This window comes from Monodon monoceros, unplaced genomic scaffold, assembly GCF_005190385.1.
Source record: "Monodon monoceros isolate NGI ecotype Baffin Bay Population unplaced genomic scaffold, NGI_Narwhal_1 Super_Scaffold_5, whole genome shotgun sequence".
In the NCBI taxonomy this organism is placed as follows: Eukaryota; Metazoa; Chordata; class Mammalia; order Artiodactyla; family Monodontidae; genus Monodon; species Monodon monoceros.
The window spans coordinates 114,275,605-114,286,233 of NW_021703782.1; the positions used below are offsets into that span (position 1 = coordinate 114,275,605).

Genomic DNA, 10,629 nt, shown 5'->3' on the forward strand with positions numbered 1-10,629 from the left:
ACCAAAAAAAAAAAAAAAAAAAAAAAAAGATAACTAATGAAAACCTGCTGTATGGCACAGCGAACTCTACTCAGTGCTCTGTGGTGACCTAAATGGGAAGGAAATCCAAAAAAGAGGGGATGTATGTACTCGTAGAGCTGATTCACTTTGCTGTACAGTAGGAACTAACACAACGGTGTAAAGCAACTGCACGCCAATAAAAATTTTAAAAATGTCCATTAAAAGTATTAAAGAACAAATAAAAATAGTAAGGAATTCCTGGGACAACATCTAGGATAAGGCAGAACCCAAAGAGATAAGCCCAACATTCAAAGTTGCTTAATCCTAAGGGCATTTGCCAAATATCAAGCAAAAGCTATAAATCCAAAAAAAAAGAAAAAGAAACAATTGATAAGTGGGACTTCATTAAAATTAAAAATTTCGGGACTTCCCTGGTGGAGCAGTGGTTAAGAATCCACCTGCCAATGCAGGGGACAAGGGTTCAAGCCCCGGTCCGGGAAGATCCCACATGCCAAGGAGCAACTAAGCCCGTGCGCCACAGCTGCTGAGCCTGCGCTCTAGAGCCCGAGAGCCACAACTACTGAAGCCCGCGTGCTGCAACTACTGAACCCACGCGCCTAGAGCCCGTGCTCCGCAACAAGAGAAGCCACCGCAATGAGAAACCCGCACACCACGGCGAAGAGTAGCCCCCACTTGCTGCAACTAGAGAAAGCCCACGTGCAGCAACGAAGACCCAATGCAGCCAATAAATAAATAAATATTAAAAAAATTTAAAATTTCTGCTCTGCGAAAGACAGACTGGGAGAAAACATTTGCAAAAGATACAAATGATAAAGGACTGTTATCTGAAATATACAAAGAACTCTTAAAGCCCAACAGGAAGAAACCTGATTTTAAAATGGGCCAAACACCTGAACAGACGCCTCACCAGAGAACATATACCGATGGCACGTAAGCATATGAAAGCTGCTCCGTGTCATCTGTCATCAGGGAAATGCAAATTAAAACAACAGCGAGGGACCGCTCCGCACCTATTGCAGACACTTATGACGCCAGACGCAGGCGAGGGTGCGGAGCAGCGGGAACTGCCTCCACTGCTGGTGGGAAGGCAGGACGGCGCAGCCACCTTGGGAGACAGGCCGTTTCTTATAAAACTGAATAAACTCTAAAGATTCGGCAGTTGTGCTCCTTGGTATTTACCGAGAGGAGTGGAAATTTTATGTTCACATCAAATCCTGTCCACAGCTGTTTACAGCAGCTTTATTCACAGTTGGAGGCAAAACTTGGAGGCAACCAAGATGTCCTTCAGTAGGTGAACAGAGAAATAAACTGTGGTCCATCCAGACAGTGGAATGTTACTTAGCACTAAAAAGAAATGAGCTATCAAGACACAAAAAGACATGGAGGAACCTTAAATGCAGATTACTAAGTGAAAGAAGCCAATTTGAGAAGGCTATAATACTGTATGATTCCAACAATTTCACATTCTGGAAAAGGCAAAACTATGGAGACAATAAAAAGATTGGTGGCTGTGAGGGACTGAAGGGGGTAGGAGGAACAGACAGAACACGGGGGAATTTTAGGGCAGTGAAAATACTCTGTACGATACCACAGTTATGGATACATGTCATTACACATTTGTGCAAATCCATAAAATGTACGACACCGAGATCCCTAATGTAAACTATGGACTTTGGGTGATTACGGTGTGTCTGTGTAGGCTCACCACTTGTCACCAGTGTCCCACTCTGGTGAGGGATGCTGATAATGGGGGAGGCTATGCGTGTGTGGGGACTGGGCATCTATGGGAAAGCTCTGTGCCTTCCCCTCAATTTTGCTCTAAAAAAATAAAGCCTAAATTTAAAAAACGAACAACAACAAAAAAGATTTGAGGAAAACAGGTGTGGTGGGGCCCATCACATCTCCATTAAACTCACCTGTCTGGCCTTTGCGAGAAACAAATAACCGTGGAAGATGGTGGATGACAGGAAACTTACACAGGCAGCAGAAGCAATCAGGGCTGCCAGGCTGGAAGTGGCGTCTCCACTGCAGCAGATCCACACAGCCTCTGGCACTGTGGCGTGTAATGGCTGACTGGCCATAGCTTTCTCCTCCTGTCCATGCCTGCAGAGCGTCCACGCAGCAGGCCTTCCCTGTCCTGTCTCAGGACCACGGTCACAATATAGCTCATAGGGACTGCGGTGGGCAGAATGACAGCCCCCTAACGACGTCCTTGTCCTGTCCCCGGGAGTCGGTGAATACACTGTGTTACGTGGCAAAAGGCAATCAAGATTGGAGATGGAACTAAGGTTGTCAGTCAGCTGACCTTAAGATAGCGAAACCCCCTGGGATTATCTGAGTAGGTGCAACGTGATCACAAGGGACCTTACAAGTGGAAGAGGGGGACAGGGGAGAAGCAGAGGGAGCTGTGACTTTGGAAGAAGGTTGCTGACTTTGAAGGTGGAGGAAGAAGCCACCAGCCAAGGAATGTGGGCGCCTCTAGGAGCTTGAAGAGGATAAAGACACAGATGGTCCTCCAGAGCCTGCAGGAAGCATGGCCGGCTTGCCGAGACCTTGATTTTAGCCCACTGAAGCCCAGGTCAGACTTCTAACCCACAGACCTGCAAGATAATAAATTTGTGCTGTTATAAGACACTAAATGTGCGTTAATTGTTCTTTTAGCAGCTACAGGGAACTAATACAGGAACCTGGGTCATCCTGACAGTTCACTGATCCAGGAAGTTCCAGAGGGTGGGAGATAAAACCACGCTAATGAAGTTTTTAGGGTTCATAGATCTGGGACATGCCAGGGCACCTTAAAGGAAAAAATAAATTGTTACGCCTTGGACCTCCTTCTGCCAAGAAAGAGGCCCAGCGCTTGGCAGGCCTCTCAAGACTCTGGAGCAGCAAGTGCTGTATTCGGGAATAGCACCCCACCCACGTGCTGGGAGACCCAGGCTAACGGCCAAGCCCAGAGGCCGTGGCAGAGGCATGAGCTGCCAGGCTGCCGGGCCAAGTGGCCAGCAGGTCTGATAAGCTGAAGGTATTTGTGGGGAGAAGGATGCTGTGTGGGACCTCCGGCCAACCCGGGGGGAGGGCCGCGGCACAGACTCCAGGCTCCAGAGCAAGGCTGCGCCTTCCCTGCTAGAACACAGTTCTGGGTCTGGAGAACAGCTCCCGGGATGCTGTCGGCCCCAGTGGAGCCTGGAAGTCCAACTGGGGCACCGGAGGACAAGCAGCCTGAATTCCCCACCCTGAGCCGGGGTCCTCGCTCCACGGACTTGAGGCATTGGGCACACACAGAGCGATCCTTTACGGCAGAAAGGACACATCCAGCGGGAGGAAGGTGTCCACACCCCTCTCTCTGCTGAGGGTCGGTGCCGCTTCCCAGGACTCCAGCCCACGCCAATGGCATTCCTGGGGGAGGTGGTGGAGGAGGGACTCGGGCTTGATTCACAGAGCTCAGTCCACACGGTGGCACCAGTCAAACTGACCACAGACACATCACAGCTCCTCTCTCGGGAGGTCCCAAAGGACAGCGGAGGAGGGAACTCTCCCAGGGTACCTGGTTCTCAACTTCCCGTGGATGGGAAGTAGAGTGGTGTGTGGTGTGCAGGGCAACGGCGAAGGGCTTGGCTGGTTCATTGGGAGCCTGAAATGAACAAGCCTGGAGCAACAGTGACAGGCAGGCCCAGGGAAAGGCACGCGGATGCACCAGCAGCGGGGGCCAGGTTTGCAGGCACCGAGCGTGCGGGGCTGGCTCTGCGTCTCACAGTGATGCCCCCAGAGAGGGTCCACTGCAGAGGAGGCATCAGACACCCAGGTAGACATCACAACTGTCCTATGGACGTTGGCCAGCCTTTCTCCTCGGCCACCCAGTGCTTAGGCAAACGCCCGTGAACAGAGTGGCTGTGGTGGCAGGGATGCTAGTGTCACGTGGGCCCAACAGCACAAGGCCCTCTAATCAAGGCTGATCTAGACCAGATACCGTCCTACCAAATAACTTTCTTTATATCAACTCATACACTCTGGCTGACAATTTGGACAGATCATCAAGAACGTGGGTGGTGACAGGAGGCTGGGGAGGAGGCTCTCTGGATGGACTTCTTGGAACAGACCCAGAGTGGGAAAGCAGCTTCTCCACATGACGCTGGCCTGTTGAAGACTCGGAACCCCTACCTTGTAAGGCTGGGTTCTGTTCTAGAAAATTCAGTGGGAGCCCACTTCCCACTACAGAAACCAAAATGGGGGAAGGGGGGCAGACATCCGTCCCTCCTTTGCCTGACAATGGGAGCATGACCTAAGGGCAGACTGGACTTCTCACCAGGTGCCTGGGCCTTGAGAAAGAGACGCCAGGACATGGACAATTAGAGACAATCCTCAGCGGAGCTGCAAAGTCGAGAGCACAGCAGCGGCCGCAGCCTCTGGACATCCTAACGGGACATCTTCTGGGGCCTGACCTGCCCGTGTCCTCCACTCCCTCTCATTTCTGCCTCTTGCCGAGCCCAAATCTCCTGCTACTGGACGTCCTTCTGATACATACGTTGGGCATATATAACTTCTATAAAATTGACAGGACTCTGCAAACCTCCTGTGGTCTGGCTCTGTCCTCAGGACAAGGTCAGGCTCCTTACCCTGGCCCTTGGGGGGGTCGGAGGTACAAAGGTGACCGGTGGTGCTGGGAGTTTATCTGGGGGTAAGGCCAGCACCACCCTGGGAAGGATCACACTTGCACGCGACACTGGCTGCTGGTGGCCACCAGACCGAGCAGAATGGAGAGGCCGGTTCGGAGCCGGGGTGAGCAGCCAGCAAGGCGGGAGGGAGTGAAGGAAGCCGGAGCACAGAGAGCCGTCCTTGGGGGTGGGGGCTTGGGCACAGGCTCAGCAGGGAGCAGTCGCGGGAGACCAGACACGCGAGAGGAAGGCCGTGACGGGTGTGCGCTTTGGATGCGCTGTGGAGCTTGAGGACACCCAGGGGAGGGCTGGGATGCGCCTGGATGTGGGTCTGGGCCGCAGGAGGCAAGACCTGGGTAAAGATTTGGCTCTGGAGGCCACTGCCGAGAGGCCACAGCGGAGGCTGCGCGCTGAGAAGACAGGACCTAGGGCGGAGGGTGGCCACCGCCGTCCCCGGGTTGCCCACGCCCCGAGGTTGGCTCCCCCACAGCATGCAGAGCGGCCGGCGGGGCGGACCGGGCCATCACCTGGAGCTGGAGGCGTCGGGGAGGGGGGCTCCGCACGCGCGGTCCGGGCGCCCCTTCCCGCCGGCCGGAGAGCGCCGGGGCCCGCGGGCTCTCACCTGTCGGGGCCTCGGGGCGCTCCGGGGTGCGGGCCCCGTCGCCGGCTGGTTCCTCTCTCCTGGCTTCCCGGGGGCAGGGGGGCGGTCAGCGCGGCGGAGCTGCGGACATGTACGGGCCACCGGAAGAGGGGCCGCGCCCCGGCTGTGCAGGAGCGGCCACCTGCAGCCGCGTCGCGAAGCCACCACGACGGGGCCAAGGCCTTCGCAGCAAACACGGCCTCCGCGGGGCGCCGCAGGGGGCGCCCGCGAGCGGCCGCGGGCAGGACCGCCCCGCACCTGGGGCCCGAAGCCCAGGCTCGCGAGCCCAGGTGTAGAGAGGCCGCCGGTGAGCGGACCCTCTGCCCGCCATACCCCACCCCTAACACTGCTCCCCCCACCCCCCCGGTGCCACTCCCTTGCGGGGCGCCCACCCTGCTCCCCGGCGGTGCTGGCTGTCGACCTCCCCGCCAAGCCTCTGGGGAAAGGGCTGAGCGGGAGGGGGTGCAGCAGGCAGGGCTGGGCCAGGCAAACCAGTAGAGCCAGTGTGACAGAGCTGGCTGGGATGGGGCCCTGGGCGTGGGTGTGAGTCACCGGCCCCGGGCTGGGGAAATGCTGGGGAGGAGTCGGTCCCAAGCCTCCCTCCCACCTGGCACTCAGGCTGGCCCTGCACCTCCTCCCCCAGTTGCGTCCCCAGGGCTCCGAAGGCTGGCCGGGTGGGGTCTCCTTGCGACCCTGCGGGCTGAGCAGCCGGACCCCCCAGCCAGGGCGTCCCCAAGAGCCCTGCCCCACCTCAGGGCAGGCCGGCTCTTCCTACCACCCCATCTCAGTCCACAGAATGCCACCTGGGCCTTTCAAGGTCCAGTTTCTTCCCCCGGCGCAGCCTGGCCCCCTGCAGGAGTCCACACGAGGGAGCGGGCGGGCCCATCAACTCCACAGAATGCCCCAGACAAGCTTGGGCGCCCCAGGCTCCTCCGAGCACGCTGGCTGGGGGCTGACGTGCTGAGTGCGGGCTGAGCCAGGGGCTCCTGTGGTAGTTGGGTTAGGATTGTCTGTGGCTGGTGAGCGTCTTGTCTGGATGGCCAGTGAGTCTGGGGAGGCGGCTCCTAGCCCTGTGGGCTGCAGCTGGAGTTTCCTGAGACCGGGGGTGGACGGGGTGGGACAGGGGTGGTGGGGCACCGGTGCCCGCCCAGGGCAAGACCAGACTCATCGCTACACACACCCGGCGGTCTGGCTGCCGGGAGTCACCTCCTCCAGTTTCTCTCAGTCTCCCTCCCAGTCTGGCCAAAGAGGCCCGTGCCCATACAGTGCCGTGTCAGCCGTCAGTCAGCCTTCACGCCGGGTGAGCCACCGCGCTGCCAAGTCACTATAAACTCTCTGGCGTGGCCCAGCCTGCGTGCAGAGTGGGGCTGTGAGGCCCACAGCTAGAGCCCAGGCCAGAGCCTCGGCGCTGTGGGCACCAGCCAAGGGGAAGGGCAGACACGAGGGGCTGCAGGAGCAGAGGGCCCACTGCCGTGGCCTCCCAGTGATGCCCTCTGAGCCTGCCTGATTGAGGCCGGCCAGCCGATGAGCCCGGGCCCCCGGGGAGCAGACACCTGGTAACACAGGCGCCAGGTCAGGGCCATGTCTGGCAGACGAAGTCGAGCTCGCAAACCCCGGGCCAGGAGGACGGGCAGGGCACGGAAGACCACGGGCCAGCAGGGCCCCGAGGCCGAGCCGCCGCCCCCTGCCCCCAGGGGCCCTCAGGACGAGGCAGGGGTGGCCCCTGCGGGGCACGTGACCGGCAGCAAGCTGGCTCCCCGGGGACACCCCAGAGTGGCCAGACCAGAGCAGCCACAGGTAGCCAAGAGGCCGGAGAAGGCCACCGCTCTGGGGTCCGAGCCGGTGCCGGTCCCCGCTGCGGACGTGGAAGGCTGCAGGGTGGGCGGCCTTGCGCCGGGCTGGGGCCCCGAGCCACTGAGGCTCCGCGAGGTGCAGCTGTGCCTGGCCCAGGAGCAGCTGCTGCTGGAGAAGCAGGCCTGGGCGCAAGCGGAGGGGCTGGAGCTGGCCATGGCCTTGGAGCAGCTGCGGTGCGAGGGCCTTGAGGCGCTTCGGACCCAGGACCCGGTAAGGCCTGGAGGGGGTGTGGAGGTGCGGGAGGCTCTGGACGAGCCCCGGGGGCGTGGTGACCCTGCGAGCCACCTACAGGTCCTGCAGGGCTCCAGGAGGCCGGAGCCCGGTGGATGTGCGCCGCGGCACACCTGTGGGCCCACTTTCATGTCTGCACAGTGAGGCTGGTGCCCACCACACAGGGCATGACAAAGACCGCTGCACAGGAAGCCCTCTCGGGCTGGCCCAATGCTTGACAGGTAGAGGGAGCCCAAGGAGGGAGCTTGTCTAGGGAAACTGAGGCAGAGGTGTCTCTGCAGAGAACCCAGGCATCCTGGCCAGGTGGGCGGGGCGGGAGCTGCCCAGCACAGTGCTCGGAATGTGTGGGGTGAGGGCTGGGTCCAGGGCCCAGGGGGACAGTCAGCAGGTAGCAGAACTGAGGTCCGTCATCCCCCCTCCCTCCCCGACAGTTTCCTGGCCCACCGGCCCGGCCTCCTGTCTACTGCAGAGCCTGTTCCTAGGGCTTGAGATGGCGGAAGCCGCACACGGCGCCTGATTGCTGGACAGGTCCTCATTCCTGGACAGCTGCCGCCTCAGATGCGGCTGGGGCTGTTTTGGGGAGCTAGGGGCTAACCTGGCTTGGCGTGAAGAGCAGTCGCCACCCTCCCTCCAGGTCTTGGGATCCGGGAGGCCTCTGGGGTCCAGGCCCACTCCAAGCAGGGGGGCTGCAGCAGAGCAACAGGGTGTGGGGCTCTCTTAGCAAGCACAGACCCCAGTACTGGGAGGACCCGGAGCCGCAGCCTGGAAGGTGCTGGCAGCTTAGCAAAGAACTCAGATGAGTGTCATGGCGGAGAAGAAATGGGACTCAGAGAAGAAGAGTAACAATGGGTAGGGGTGGACATGGGAGGAGATGCCCTTCCTGGCCCATAGCAAGACCAGGAGGCCAAGGACAAGCTGTCACCTTTCAGCCTGGAAGTGGCTAAAGAGAGGATGGCCTGAGGGAGCGGCAGCAGACAAGAAAAAGCACAGGATAGCCTAGGTGGAGCAGAGGGTCAGAGTGGACCACATGCTTAGTCTGAGAATCCCCAACATGAACTCAAGCCCTGCCCTGTTTCAGAACCTATATTCAGTCCACACGGGCCTGCTTCCCATCTCCATGTGTCCTAAAGGCACGTTCCTCTGAACACTGTCCCCGGGACCCCAACCCCAGTCCCAGCCCCAGGGGTACAAGACTCAGGGTCAGGGTCTGGAATGGACATCTGAGCTCTGAATTCTCAGTCCACCACACTCAAGCCTGACTCGGAGATCCCCTGAAGGCCATTCTCAGAGAGAAAGGTCTTCCCAGAAGTACTGTCCCTGGGTGGCTGCATAGCCTGTATCACACGTCAGAGTTTGAGCAGGGTTGGAGGTCAGAGGGCTCACACTCACCAGCGGCTCGGGTTGGCTCTGTGGAAGGGCGTCTGCCACTTCCCTGATGCAGCTTCGGGGCCCCCCTTCCTACTGCTTATCATCCTGGGGGTGAGTAGGAAAGGTCAGGGAGGGTGTGGTCAGAGTGGCAGCGGCCGCAGGGGCAGCATCACACACTGGCTTGGACCTGTGTGGACGGACAGCAGGTGCCGAACTGGGGAACACAGGATCACCCCAACAGCACAGATTCCTGCCGGCTTCCTGGCCCACCCGCCTGCCCCTGGTTCTTGGGGGGGGGGTGTGTCCAGCAGCCTGAGTGGGAATGTTTGGCAAGAACATCTGGCCACAGCTTGTCCCCCTTGCCCTCATTCCCCTGGCCCCTCCACCCTGGCTCACCCATCCTCACCCCAGGGTCGATGTCGGGTACCCATCTCCCTGCTCCAAACCACTGGGCTGCCAGCTGGACCAGCTTCATCCTAAACACGAGCCTGAGCCAACCCTGCCTTGCTGAAGCCTCCCCAGCACTGCCACCAGACACCGACAAACCCCCCCCCCCCCGCCCACACCGGGCATGCCCAACCCTCTCTCGTCTTGGCATCAGCAGGTGGTGTTGTCAGGGCCTGGAAGCAACACCCCTCTCCCTAGTCCACTCAGCTGACCCCAGAATTCATTTCCTTGGGAGGCCAGCCCCAGGCGGTGGGTTCTGAGTAGGGATCTGAAGTGTTTGCGGGGGACGCTGGGGGGACCGAGGCACCTAGGGGCAGCTGAGGGCTTCCGTGTGCGTCTGTGCACACACGCACACGGAAGGAGCATGTAGGGCTCAGAGTGCTTGCAGGGTCCCATGTCTGTGTGGGAGTCGGTAATGCAGGGTCCCCAGTTCGTGAGGGACTCTCAGTGCTCATGTAGTGTCCTGTATGTTGCAGGGTTCTGTGGGGGTCAGTGCATGAGGGACCCACCGTGCATGCAGAGCGTCCTGTATGTGTGTAAACTGGCATGTGTCCCAGTATGGCAGGCACAGGACTTGGTGTGCTTGTAGGGTCCTGTATGGATGCAGGGTTCTATATGCACGGGGGGGTCCTATGTATGTGGGCGCTCAGTGTACATGTGGCATCCCTTGTGTGTGCAGGTCACTGTGTGCCTGTAGAGTCCCCTGTCCACAGGTGTGTGCAGAGGACCCCATGCAGTCAGGGTCTGTTACGCGTGAGCGTGGGCGTTCCAGTGGGGTCCAATTATGTGGAGGGGGCTCGGTGCCGGGATCGGTCTGGGAGGGGACTGGTGTGGGGTGGTGTCCACACGTGTGGGAATGAAGGTCCCTTGGGTGCAGTGCTTTTCCTACACGTGTGTGGGGTCGGCGTGCGTCGGGGATCTGCGGTCAGGGTCCCTGTGTGCCCGGGGGGGTCCCAGGTACTTATGGGCATCCGAGTATGCGGGCGTCTCTGTGCGGGCGTCGGGGTGGGGGACGTCCGGGTGTGGTGCGGGGCCCCTGTGCTCACAGGTCCCCAGGCCCTGCCCTGCCCGGGGCTCGGCACCGCCCCCACTGTCTCACCTGCTTCACCTGCCTTCCGCAGCTAGTAGGCGAGGCCAGAAGCGCCGCCCCCCGCGTGGGGCTGGCCCGTTTCCTAGCGACTGAGCCGGAACTTCGAGTCACCCTGACTTCCGGGGCGAGGGTTCAGGGGTCAGGCTCAGGGACTTTAAGCCTTCGGCGAACAGATGGGCGCCTGGGGGCGCGGGGCCCTGGAAGTCGGGGCCTCAGCGGTCTCCGGGGGTAGCGGGCCAGGGTCCCGGGTTGGGCCGCCGGGGGGGCACGCCCGGGTCCGGGGCGCGGGCGGGGTCCGGGGGAGCCGGGGCGCGGGCGGGGGTCCC

General features: G+C 60.0%; 1 protein-coding gene and 1 long non-coding RNA gene across 2 annotated transcripts; one reads left to right on the forward strand and one right to left on the reverse strand.

The window, feature by feature from the left end:
• Window positions 1-1,202: 1,202 nt before the first annotated feature.
• On the reverse strand, window positions 1,203-5,459 carry LOC114883956. The gene is made up of 3 exons (XR_003790736.1): window positions 5,296-5,459; window positions 1,938-2,621; window positions 1,203-1,380 (listed from the first exon to the last, which is right to left on the reverse strand). It is a non-coding gene; the product is annotated as an uncharacterized LOC114883956 (long non-coding RNA).
• A 1,435-nt stretch (window positions 5,460-6,894) lies between these two features.
• On the forward strand, window positions 6,895-7,542 carry LOC114884529. Its single transcript, XM_029203516.1, has one exon. The coding sequence runs from the start codon at window positions 6,895-6,897 to the stop codon at window positions 7,540-7,542; it is 648 nt and encodes a 215-aa protein (XP_029059349.1).
• The last annotated feature ends 3,087 nt before the right edge of the window (window positions 7,543-10,629 follow it).